At 47.3% G+C, this 12490-nt stretch overlaps 3 protein-coding genes across 48 annotated transcripts in view; 1 reads left to right on the forward strand and 2 right to left on the reverse strand.

Annotated features, from left to right (window-relative positions):
* Positions 1-3688, reverse strand: part of TEX14 (testis expressed 14, intercellular bridge forming factor) — a 140088-nt gene extending 136400 nt beyond the window's left edge. For all 7 annotated transcript variants that reach the window (XM_089317254.1, XM_051824767.3, XM_070060968.2 and 4 more), the window contains exon 1: positions 3557-3688. The gene's annotated coding sequence lies outside the window, so the exon portion shown is untranslated. The remainder of the gene's footprint in view (positions 1-3556) is intronic.
* A 454-nt stretch (positions 3689-4142) lies between these two features.
* RAD51C (RAD51 paralog C) overlaps positions 4143-12490 on the forward strand; it is a 42562-nt gene continuing 34214 nt past the window's right edge. For 23 of the 40 annotated variants that reach the window (XM_008271210.5, XM_070060985.2, XM_008271207.5 and 20 more), the window contains exons 1-3: positions 4143-4392; positions 10346-10604; positions 11522-11688. In XM_008271210.5, the coding sequence (XP_008269432.1) occupies positions 4275-4392; positions 10346-10604; positions 11522-11688 (544 nt within the window). In that variant the 5' untranslated portion in view covers positions 4143-4274. Of the gene's footprint in view, positions 4393-6968; positions 7109-10345; positions 10605-11521; positions 11689-12490 lie in introns of those variants that run through there. The other 17 variants (XM_089317285.1, XM_089317282.1, XM_089317292.1 and 14 more) reach the window with 5 other exon arrangements.
* LOC100354063 (small ribosomal subunit protein uS10) lies at positions 6630-7056 on the reverse strand. Its single transcript, XM_002719262.6, has one exon. It carries the CDS (start codon positions 7054-7056, stop codon positions 6697-6699), a length of 360 nt encoding a protein of 119 aa, XP_002719308.4. The 3' UTR covers positions 6630-6696.

Here is a 12490-nt window from a genome sequence, read left to right on the forward strand (position 1 = left end):
TGAAAGGCACAGAGAGAAAGAGAGAGAGAGAGGGATCTTCCATTTGCTGGTTCCCACCCCAAATGGCTGAAACAGCCAGGTCTGGGCCAGGCCAAAGCCATGAACCAGGAACTCCATCCGGGTCTTACACATAGGTGGCAGGGACCCAAGTCCTTGGGTCATCATCTGCTGCTTTCCCTGGTGCATTAGCAGGAAGCTGGATTGGGAACAGAGTAGTCAGGACTTGGGCTGGCCTTCTGATATAGGATGGCACTCTGACATGAGATGCTGGCCTTGCAAGTGGCAGCTTAACCCACTGTACCACAATGCTGGCCCCATGGAGTTGTTTGTTTATTTAAATTTTTTTCTTTTTCTTTTTCTTTTTTTGACAGGCAGAGTTAGACAGTGAGAGAGAAAGAGAAAGAGAAAGAGAAAGAGAAAGAGAAAGAGAAAGAAAGAGAGAGAGAGAGAGAGAGAGAGAGAGAGAGAAGTCTTCCTTTTGCCGTTGGTTCACCCCCCAAATGGCCGCTACGGCTGGCGCGCTGCGCCGATCCGAAGCCAGGAGCCAGGTGCTTCTCCTGGTCTCCCACGCGGGTGCAGGGCCCAAGCACTTGGGCCATCCTCCACTGCCTTCCCGGGCCTCAGCAGAGAGCTGGACTGGAAGAGGAACAACCAGGACAGAATCCTGCGCCCCGACTGGGACTAGAACCCGGGGTGCCAGCGCCCCAGGAGGAGAATTAGACTAGTAAGCCGCGGTGCCGGCCTGTTTATTTTTTGAATTATTTTTAGATATTTTTATTTATCACATCTGGTGTTGTGGCATAGGAGGTAAAACCCATTGCCTGTGACACCAGTATCACATGTATACCCGTGTTCCTGTCCCAGCTGTTCCATTTCAGATCCAAGTCCCTGCTAATGGCCTGAGAAAAGCAGTGGAAGATGGCCCAAGTGTTTGGGCTTCTGTCAGTCACCCATGCGGGAGACCGGATGAAGCTCCTGGCTTCAGCCTGGCCCAGTGCTGGCCATTGTGGCCATCTGGAGAGAGAATCAGCATATGGAAGATATCTCTCTTTCTCTCCCTCTCTGTCACTCTGTTTTTCAAAATAAGTTTTGTTTTTTTTTTTTTTAAGATTTATTTATTTACTCGAAAGTCAGAGCGACAGAGAAGCAGAGGCAGAGAGACAAAGAGAAACATCTTCCATTTGCTGGTTCACTCTCCAAAATGGCCGCAATGGTCAGAGCTCAGCCCATCTGAAGCCAGGAGCTTCTTCTGGGTCTCCCAAGTGGGTACAGGGGCCCACGGACCTGGGCCATCTTCTACTATTTTCCCAGGCCATAGCAGAGAGCTGGATTGGAAGTGGAGCAGCCGGGACTTGAACAGGCACCCATAAAGGATGCAGGTACTACAGGTGGCAGCCTCACCCTCCATGCCACAGTGCCAGGCAACTCAAAATAATTTTAAACAGCCAGGGCTGAGCACAACTGAAGCCAGGAGCCTGGAACTCCCTCAAGGTCTCCCAATTGGGTGGCAGTGGCCCATGTACTTGGACCATCATCTACCTCTTTCCCAGGTGCATTAGCAGGAAGCTGGATCAAAAGTGAAGCTGTGTCACAGGGCTGACCCTAACCTCAAATTGCAAAAGACAGGGGCCAGCGCTGTGGTACAAAGGTTAACATCCTGGCCTGAAGCCTGGTATCCCATATGGGTGCCGATTCTAGTCCTGGCTGCTTCTCTTCCGATCCAGCTCTCTGCTACGGCCTGGGAAAGCAGTAGAAAAATAGTTCAATTCCTTGGGCCCCTGCACCCACCTGGGAGACCCGGAGGAAGCTCCTGGCTCCTGGCTTTGGATTGGCGCAGCTACGGCCATTGCAGCCAATTGGGGGGTGAACCAGTGGATGGAAGACCTCTCTCTCTCTCTCTCTCTACCTTTCTCTGTAACTCTTTCAAATAAATAAAATAAATCTTTTTTCTTTTTCTTTCTTTCTTCTTCTTTTTTTTTTTTTTGACAGGCAGAGTGGACAGTGAGAGAGAGAGACAGAGAGAAAGGTCTTCCTTTTTGCTGTTGGTTCACCCTCCAACGGCTGCCGCGGCCAGCGCACCGGGCTGATCCGAAGGCAGGAGCCAGGTACTTCTCCTGGTCTCCCATGGGGTGCAGGGCTCAAGGACTTGGGCCATCCTCCACTGCACTCCCGGACCACAGCAGAGAGCTGGACAGGTAGAGGAGCAACCGGGACAGAATCTGGCGCCCCGACCAGGACTAGAACTCGGTGTGTCAGCGCTGCAGGCAGAGGATTAGCCTATTGAGCTGCAGCACCGGCCAAAATAAATCTTTAAAAAAAAGACAATAAAAACATTTCTGAGCAGCTTTAAATTATCCAGCTTATGACTATTTGAAAACTTTTAATGTTTACATTTTACTCCACAGTACGTTAATGCTTACTTAATAGACAATGTTTTAAATGACTCACCAGTTAAATAATTCAACCCTTCCCTCTCTAAAGAAATCTGAAGAAAACAGACAATACAGGAAGGTGCACATTCCATATTTATCCCCTAGCTTTGCTTAGTTTCAGGTGCCTAGCTTCATAAACCTGGATGTCAGTTTGAAAGCTGAGCAAACTGCATCAAAGAAACTTTAAGAATTATCTTGGACATGGTAGTCGGTACAGGCAACTCAAGGACCAGAGAAGGTTATTAGCACCTAACTGTATAGCTGATGGCAGAATCCACAAGTTTCTTAAGTCTCCACCGCTGATGAAATAAAATTCTAAATATGACCAATCCCACTGAGCATGACCAAGCTAACAGAAAAGCTATCGCTGAATGTGGTAACACCAAATTTTCTTCACCCAGGAACCAGGTTGCATTGTAAGCATAAGCATGAATTTCCTGGAGGACAACACTTAATTAATGCCCAGTGAGTGCCCAGGCATAGATCATATTAGAAGTACGGCAATGCTCTGAGCGCCAAGCCGCATTTGGACCAGTCTGGCAGCCTTTCTGGGGTCTCCTACACTGGGTACAAACTGAGCAGGCTCTCCTGCCGTCAGTCCCCCTGCCTCTGCCCCGCCGCGCCCCTTAGGAGGGGCTCACCGTCTGGAGGCAGCTCAGGGTAATAAAAAAACGATACTAGGTTTGAATTTTGGCTTTGAGAAAAACTGTTCTGGGCCTTGAGGCCCGAGCTCTGTTCCGGCGGAATGCCTAGGAGCATTTACGTGTATAGGATTTGTTCATGTGCTCCGCATAAGCTGTTTCCTTCTTTAGCTCCTAAGAACTTGAAGGGCCCTGATTTACAATATTTCAGGAGGTCCTTTAAGCCGACAAGTAAAGTCAGGGTGAGGAATCCAGGCAACAAGTAGGGTACAGGTTACTCCACTGAAAAAGCCAGCCGTGCTTCCTGGACAAGGAGAGACCCTTACAAGGCATCTTTCAAATTTCCTTCTATTTTCCCCAGAGTTCTGTGTTTTCCAAGTGGCCATTTCCACAGCCAACTCCGTCACGGAACAGGCGTGTTCCAGTACAGGCCAGCCCCTCCCTCTCCGAACCCCAGAAACCCCGGGCTCATTACGTGCTTACTTTTCCAGCTATCTTCTTGAACTAGGCAGGCCGTGAAGCTCTAACAGACTCAGAAACCCCCAAACGCCAGGCCCGACTCGCGGGAAGGCGTCGGCGGGTGGGTGAGGGGCCCGGACGCCGAGCGTTTTCCCCAGCGGCTGTGGGGGGCTGGCCCACAATCCTTTGCGAGGGCGGGAAGTCTGGGGGGGCAGGTGCGGGGGTGTGGACGGCTGGCGAGAAGAGCCAAGAGACTTGCACCCTAATGGCACACTGGTTAGTCTTTCTATGGCTGTTTCCTGGACTTCCCATTCCAAACGTCCAGTTACCGGTCAGTGTACCCTCATTTTCCCACTGCTCCCATTCGGGGAGATCATTTCTATAAAATGACCTAGCCTTCCATGAGACAGGCCAGGGCGAAGGTGAGGAAATGTTGTGTGCAGAGCCCTCTGGGCCTGGCTGTCCACCCTACGGTCTAAATCCATTTTTAAGTCACAATATACATCTGATGAGGAAACCACACACGAGATTTGGAGGAATCGCAGTGGAAATGCCGCCGATGCGAACGTTAACACAACTTCACACGGCCGCGAAGGCCAGGCCCGCATGCGGCCAGGCCGCAGACCACGCCCCCTCCGCGCGTTGCGTGTGACGTCACACGCACGCCCGTCTCTGGGCGCGAGAGTTTCGGCGGTCCGAAGTACAGCCCCACCCTGCGTGCGCTGAGGGGCCGTGTCTTGAAATGCAGCGGGATTTAGCGAGTTTTCCGCTGTCGCCGGCGGTGCGCGTGAAGCTGGTGACTGCGGGCTTCCAGACGGCTGAGGAGCTCCTGGAAGTGAAGCCTTCCGAGCTCAGCAAAGGTAACTGCTGAGGGCCGGTGGCGACGCGCTGGCCGCCGTCGGAGCCGCCCGCGGCGGGGCGCTCCCGCCTGCAAGGCTGATTCAGCCCAGGCTCCGTCGCCGCGTCCCGCCGCCTCTCACGGCCGCGTTTAGGCCGAGAAACAGTTTCTTGACCCCGCTTAACAGTTGTCTGAATGGTCACACGAATTGTGGCTGCTTTCTTTGTGTTAGTGCCTCCTGGATGCGTTGAGGATTCTCTCATGCCCAAAAGAACGCTTTTACTAGGATTTTGTGCAATATGCAGATGAGAGCCGGTCTCTTGTTTTGAAGAGGTTAAATGACTTTTCATAACTAGGTTAGGAACTAGTGGAGACAGAACGGGAAACTAGAAAGACTACCTAATCTTATTCTCCGCTCCAAAATTCCAAGGATGCGAATTCTTTGAGACATGTAGGATTCGTGTAGGTAGAGCCACTGAATGAGAAAAGAAGTAGAAAGAAGACACCCCTTATATAATTCACTGAAAAGACTAAAACCTTATATTCCGAGCGCCGTGGTTGCATGTATTGGAGGGAACCACTGCATCCTGTAGTGCTCTCGCTGTGCATATTGCAATATGGGATGTCCAGACCTGCGCATCTCCATGGAAGAAGATGAAACAGACTTTTAAGCTAATGCCCTTAACAGTGGGAGATAAGGTTTCAGTTTACCACTGAACAATAACTTGTAGACCCAACCTTAACTATTTAAGTAGTCATACCACAGACTGTGTCCCCTAAAGTTTGATGGGCTCTTTTTCTTTCAATAAATAGGGTTTCCGAAGAAGAAATGAGAGACCCAGTAATAATTACTAGCAATTATTGATTGTTTTGGATGACCTTGGTATTTACCAAGCCTTTTTTTTTTAAATATTTACTTGAGAAGCAGAGTTACAGAGAGGAGACACAGAGAGGTCTTCCATCCACTGATTTACTCCCCAAATGGCCACAATGGCTGGAGCTGGGCTGATCTGAAGCCTGGAGCCTCTTTTGGGTCTCTCCTGTGGATGCAGGGGCCTAAGCACCTGGGCCATCCTCTGCTGCCTTCCCAGGCCATAGCAGAGATTGGAAGAGGAGCAGCTGGGACTAGAACCAGTGCCCAAATGGGATGCTGGTGCCGCAGGTGGATGCTTTAACCTACTGTGCCACAATGCTGGCCCCTTACCGAGACTTTTACATGCATTGTTTTCATTTTTATTTTACAAAAGAAAAAAATGTGAGGTACAAAAATTTAACATAGTAAGTGGTGCAGTCAGGATTTACAATGTGAACAATCTGACTTAAACGTGCTTTTTCTTGGGCATCAACTTTATTTGAAAAAGAGAGGAGGCTGGCATTGTGGCATAGTAGGTTAGGCCACAGCTTGAGATGCCAGCATTCCCTATGGTCACCAGTTCCAGACTTGGCTACTCCACTTAACAATTTAGCCCCCTGCTAATGTGCCTGGGAAAGCAGTGGAAGATGGCCCAAGTGTTTGGGCCCCTGCACCCACATGGGAGACCAAATGAAGCTCCTGGCTTTGGCCTGGCACAGCCCCAGCTGTTGTGGCCATTTTGGGAGTGAACCAGCAGACAGATTTCTTTCTAACTCAAGTAAAAAATTTTTTTTGACAGGCAGAGTCACACAGTGAGAGAGAGAGAGACAGAGAGAAAGGTCTTCCTTCCGTTGGTTCACCCCCCAAATGGCTGCTACGGCCGGAGAGCTGAGTCGATCTGAAGCCAGGAGCCAGGTGTTTCCTCTTGGTTTCCCGTGTGGGTGCACGGCCCAAGCACTTAGGCCATCCTCTACTGCCTTGCCGGGCCAGAGCAGAGAGCTGGACTGGAAGAGGAGCAACCGGGACAGAATCTGGCGCCCCAACCAGGACTAGAACCTGGGGTGCCGGCGCCGCAGGCTGAGGATTAGCCAAGTGAGCTGCAGCGCTGGCCAAAAATAATTTTTTTTAAAAGTGAGTTATTCCAACTATTGGTTCACTCCTCAAACACTTTCATCAGTCAGTACTGGGCCAGGCTGAAGTCAGTAACCTGGATTCAGTCTGAATCTCTTATGTGGGTGGCAGGGGCCCAAGTACTTGAGCCATCACTGGCCACCTCCCAAGATGTGCATAAGCAGGAAGCAGAATTGGAAGCTGAGCTGGACTCAAACTCAGGGACTCCAATTTGGGATGCAGGTGTCTCAGGTGGTGGCTTAACCTGCTGTGTTACCACTCTGGCCCCACCGTTACCTTTTCTTTTCTTTTCTTTTTTTTTTTTTACAAGTGGTAGTCAATTTATTAAAACAGTCGGTTGGCTTAGGCATCTGCAATGGTGACTTCAACTTCCACTCCCGGCTCAATGCTGATGGAAGTGATCTGTTTCACAGTCTCAGAAGGGCTGTGCAAGTCAATGAGCCGTTTATGGATTCGCATCTGGAAGCGGTCCCATGTCTTAGAACCTTCACCACAAGGGGTTTTTCTTGTAGTGATTCGCAGTGTCTTGGTAGGCATCCGAACAGGTCCTTTCACTTTCAGATTCTTCTCCTTTGCTCCTCTGATCAAGTCAGCACACACCTTCTCCAGGGACTTGACGTTGCGGCTGGTCAGGGTGATCCTAATTCGGTGAATGGCCACCTCTGGTTCCACGGGCGTCTTTCCGGTGTCTTTAAAAGCCATGGCTGCGGCGCGGCTTCCTGACCGACTTGTTCCTCGGCGAGAGCGAACAGCGGTGAGTCAGGAGCAGGAGCCGGCGCAAACACGCTCCGCACCTAATGCTACCGCGTCGTCTTCAGAAAAAACTTTTCTTACTACCAAAATTATAGTTCATATACTTAAGTCAGTCACTGATTTATCAAACTGACATATGATGCCAGACTCACCATTGTTTGTTTCTGTAGCATCTTTTCTGTTTTCACTCCACATTGTCAAATAGAAATGAAACCATGTAGTTGAGGAGAATAAATATATTGTTAAAAATATTTGCATTGGGGCCGGTGCCATGGCACAGTAGGTTAATCCTCTGCCTGCGGCGCCAGCATCCCATATGGACACCAGTTCTGGTCCCAGCTGCTCCATTTCCAATCCAGCTCTCTGCTATGGCCTGGGAAAGCAGTAGAAGATGGCCCAGGTCCTTGGGCCCCTGCACCAACGTGGGAGACCTGGAAGGAGCACCTGGCTCCTGGCTTTGGATTGGCGCAGCTCCAGCCATTGCAGCTATTCAGGGAGTGAACCTCAGAAGGAAGACCTTTCTGTCTCTCCCTCTCACTGTCTGTAACTCTACCTCTCAAATAAAATGAATAAAATCTTTAAAAAAATTTTGTGCGTTGAATAATTGTTCTCATTAAAAGTTTGGAGTGATTTAGGAGTTTATTTAAAAAAAATTTTTTTTTGAAAGAGTAACAGAGAGAAAGGGAGAGACAGAGATCTTCTATCTGCTGGTTCACTCTCCAAATGGCTGCAATGGCTAGGGCTGGGCCTTGCCAGAGCCAGGAGCCTGGAATTCCATCCTGGTCTTCCAAGTGGGTGGTAAGGACCTAAACACTTTGGCTGTCTTCTGCTGCTTTCCCAGGTTCATTAGCAGGGAGCTGGAGCTAGATCAGAAGTGGAGCAGCCTGGACTTAACCCAGTGCACTTATAGGATGTTGGCATCTCAGGTGGAGGCTTAACCTGCTGTGCCACGATGTCGGCCCCCGCCATGAAATGAAATTTTTATATCAATGTTTCCATGAAAAGTTCTTTTGAATAATACAAGGCAGGGAGGCACAGTGTTGTGACACAGTGGGTTGAGCCACTGCTTGCATTGTTAGAACATCAGTTCAAGTCCTTAATGCTCTGCTGCTCCAACTCCCTGCCCTTTTTTTTTTTTTTTTTAAGATTTATTTATTTATTTGAAAGGCAGAGTTACAGAGAGGCAGAGGGAGAGAGGAGAGAGAAAGAGAAGTCTTCCATCCACTGGATCACTCCCCAGTAGGCTACAAAGGCCGGAGTTGAGCTTCTTCCACGTCTCCTACGTGGTTGCAGGGGCCCAAGCAGTTGGGCCATCTTTCATTGCTTTCCCGGGCCATAGCAGAGAGCTGGATTGGAAGTGGAGCATCTGGGGCTTGAACCGGCGCCCATACAGATGCCAGCACTGTAGGTGGCAGCTTTACCTGCTAGGCCACAGCGCTGGCCCCAAGACGGGACTCTTAGATGGAAGTGACTGAAATACGCTTTGTACCTTCAAAATAGAAGGAACTGCTCTGACTGCAGGAGATGTGTCCTAGTTTTGTCCATATTACCCCAACACTGTCCATTTTTCTGAAGGGAATTTAAATATCTTCTACACTGCTAGCCCCACTACTTTTTTTTTTTTTTTTTTTTTTTTTTTTTTTTTTTTTTTTTTGAAAGGCAGAGTTACAGAGAGAGAAAGAGAGCACGTACCATCTGCTGGTTCGCTCCCCAAATGGCTTTCCTAAGCCATTATCAGGGAGCTGGATCAGAAGTGGAGCAGCTGGGTCTTGAACTGGCACCCATGTGGGATGTTGGCATTGCAGGCAGTTTTGCCTGCTATGCCACAATGCTGACATGTACTTTTTTTTTTTTTTTAAGATTTATTTATTTATTTGAAAGTCAGAGTTACACGGAGAGAGAAGGAGGGGCAGAGAGGGAGAGAGAGACAGAGAGGTCCTCTATCTGCTGGTGCTGGCCACAACGGCCGGAGCTGCGCTCATCTGAAGCCAGGAGCCAGGACCTTCTTCCAGGTCTCCTACGAGGGCGCAGGGGACCAAGGACCTGGCCATCTTCTACTGCTTTCCCAGGCTATAGCAGAGAGCTGGACCAGAAGTGTAGCAGCCAGGACTTGAACAGGCGTCTGTCTGTAGGGGAATGCCGGCACAGCAGGTGGCAACTTCATCCGCTACGCCACAGCACTGGTCCTGACATGTACTTCTTAAAGTTATACTTTGTTTTAGGACGTTAAAGAAGTCATTCATCCTTGTTTGAAAAAGCATGTGTATATTTTATGAGAGCAAGATAGTAGTGGCTTCATAAGAGACAGTGAAAGTACAATTTACTTCTATGTCCTTTATTTTCATTTTATTTGAAAGGCAGAGAGACAGAGTGCTTCCATCTTCTGGTTCACTCCCCAAATACCCTCAATAGCGGGGCCTGGGTCAGGCTGAAACAAGGACTAGGAACTCAGTCTAGGTCTTCCATGAGGGTGACAAAGACCCAAGTACTTAAGCCATCACCACCACCTCCCAGGGTGCACATTAATCAGAAGCTGGAATAGGGAGTAGAGCCCAGACTTGAAACCAGGCACTCTGAACTGGAACGCAGGTCTCTTAACCACCATGCCAAATACCTACCTGTTTCTACTTCTGAGATGCTCTTGTGGGTACTCAGCTATAACTTCTTTTAATTTTGTTTCTGAGATAATAAATATTTATGTAATGACTAATAAAACAGATGCCTTTATTGAAATGAAGAAGTAAAAAGTTAATAGTAGATAGTTAAGATGTTACTTTTTTTCAAGATTTATTTCTTTGAAAGGTGGAATTAGAGAAAGAAAGAGGGAGAGAGAAAAAAAATATTTTCCATCCACTGGTTCACTCCCTGAATGATTACCATGACCAAGGCTGGGCCAGGCTAAAGCCAAAAGCCAGGAGCTTCTTCCAGGTCTCCCACAAGGATGCAGGGGCCCAAGCACCTGGGCCATCTCTCACTGCTTTCCCAGCTGCATTAGCTGGAAGCTGGATCAGAAGTGCAGCAACTGGGACTTGAATTGGCATCCATGTGGAATGCCATCACAGGTAATGGCTTAACCAGCTACTTCACAACACTGCCCCAAGATGTTAGATTTTTACGGGTTCTTTCTACTCTACTCATAGCATCAGTGTTATCTAAAAATCAAGATTAGTAAAACCCATTATGTGTTAGACTATTTTAAATTTCTAAAGTCAGGATTTTTTTCTTATTTTCATTTCAGAAGTTGGGATATCTAAAGAGGAAGCCTTAGAAACTCTGCAAATTATAAGAAGAGAATGTCCTACAAATAAACCAAGATATGCTGGTACATCTGAGTCAGGCAAGAAGTGTACAGCATTGGAACTTCTTGAACAGGAGCATACCCAGAGCTTCATAATTACCTTCTGTTCAGCAGTAGATAATATTCTTGGGGGTGGAATACCCTTAATGAAAACAACAGAAATTTGTGGTGCACCAGGTGTTGGAAAAACACAATTATGGTAAAATAAAATGTTCCCCTCTGAAGGGTGGGCTTAATAAACATTGATTAAGACAGTTGTTCTGTGGGTTTACTATTGGGAGACCAAAAAAGGCACGTACATGCTCCTGTGTGAGTGTTTCAAGCAAAAATCAGTTTACCATTTGTGTTACATCAGTACCCCATCTTGATAAATTGATGTAATTATCTTATAGAAAATATTTCCTTGAAACTTTGTAGTATGGTCATTAGGATAAATGTGCAGTCTTTTACTTTATTCACTTCTTAAAATATAGTTGAAAGTCAATTGTTTGAAAGTAAATTAATGTATAATAAGAAAGGACCAGAAGCTGTAAAAACCATTAAAAAGTCCATAATTGTGCCTTTTTTTTTTTTTTTTGACAGGCAGAGTGGACAGTGAGAGAGAGAGAGAGACAGAGAGAAAGGTCTTCCTTTGCCGTTGGTTCACCTTCCAATGGCCGCCGCGGCCGGCGCGCTGCGGCCGGCGCACCGCACTGATCCGATGGCAGGAGCCAGGAGCCAGGTGCTTTTCCTGGTCTCCCATGGGGTGCAGGGCCCAAGCACCTGGGCCATCCTCCACTGCACTCCCTGGCCACAGCAGAGGGCTGGCCTGGAAGAGGGGCAACCGGGACAGAATCCGGCGCCCCGACCGGGACTAGAACCCGGTGTGCCGGCGCCGCTAGGTGGAGGATTAGCCTAGTGAGCCGCGCATAATTGTGCTTTTATAGGCATATCTCCACCTTACTCCAAGCATATTCATATATGAGAATATCTGGGGCCATGGAGAAACAGCTGTCTGTTACTCTGAAGAGTATAAAAATATTTTCATTCATTTATTTTAGCAATACTAAATAATAATTATCTGGAGTTTGATGATCATGATAAAGATTTGGTCATTTGATGTAATTGTCTTAACAGCATGCAGCTGGCAGTGGATGTGCAGATACCAGAATGTTTTGGAGGAGTAGCAGGTGAAGCAGTTTTTATTGATACAGAGGGAAGTTTTATGGTTGATAGAGTGGTAGAGCTTGCTACTGCGTGCATTCAGCATCTTCACCTAATAGCAGGAACACACATGGAAGAGGGTAAGTTAGCAAAATGGCCCCCTTTTTTTCTGTACAATAAAAGTAATTTACATTTTTGCCCATCACAGACCTCAGCAAGAGGACATTTGGAACATGAAGCTTAATGACTTGACTGTACTATTGTTAAACTCTCAGATGTCTGTTACAAAATGAGAAGGGCCACAGCCTGATCTGACCTTTTTTTCTACTTTTATGACCCTTGCTTTTTACTGCAGGGGCTTTGTTTCTCAATGTCTGACTTCAAATTAATATACTCCATCCTGCCAGGTGTAAGCTAAAGTTGGACACCTTAATATAAGCAAATGTTAAAATGCATTCAGTATATATTGATTTCCACATTGGTTTCTCCAAAACCAAATGTAGCTATGGCTATGAAAAGCACTTCTGGAAATGTTTGAAATGTTACACTGACTGACCTTTTGGAGCTTTGAGTAGTATATAATTGCACTAATTGTATCATTAAAGTGTTTGAGAAGCTTTTTTTTGTGCTTACAATGTGGAAATACTTTATTTTTAAAGATTTATTTATTTGAAAGGCAGAGTTAAAAGATGAAAAAATAAGGATTAAAGAAAAAATAAACAAATGAAAGGCAGACTTAGAGGCAAAGACAGAGATCTTCCATCTGCTGATTCATTTCCAAAAAGGCTGCAATGGCCAGGGCTGGACAAGGCTGAAGCCAGAAGTCTAGAACTCTTTTTGAGTCTCTTTTGTGAGTGGCAGGGGCCTAAGTACTTGGACCATCCTCTGCTGCTTTCCCAAGCACATTAGCAGGGAGCCGGATTGGAAGTAGAGCAACCAGGA

This window comes from Oryctolagus cuniculus, chromosome 17 (assembly GCF_051225735.1).
Source record: "Oryctolagus cuniculus isolate XC-2025 breed Fujian yellow rabbit chromosome 17, ASM5122573v1, whole genome shotgun sequence".
Taxonomy (NCBI): domain Eukaryota; kingdom Metazoa; phylum Chordata; class Mammalia; order Lagomorpha; family Leporidae; genus Oryctolagus; species Oryctolagus cuniculus.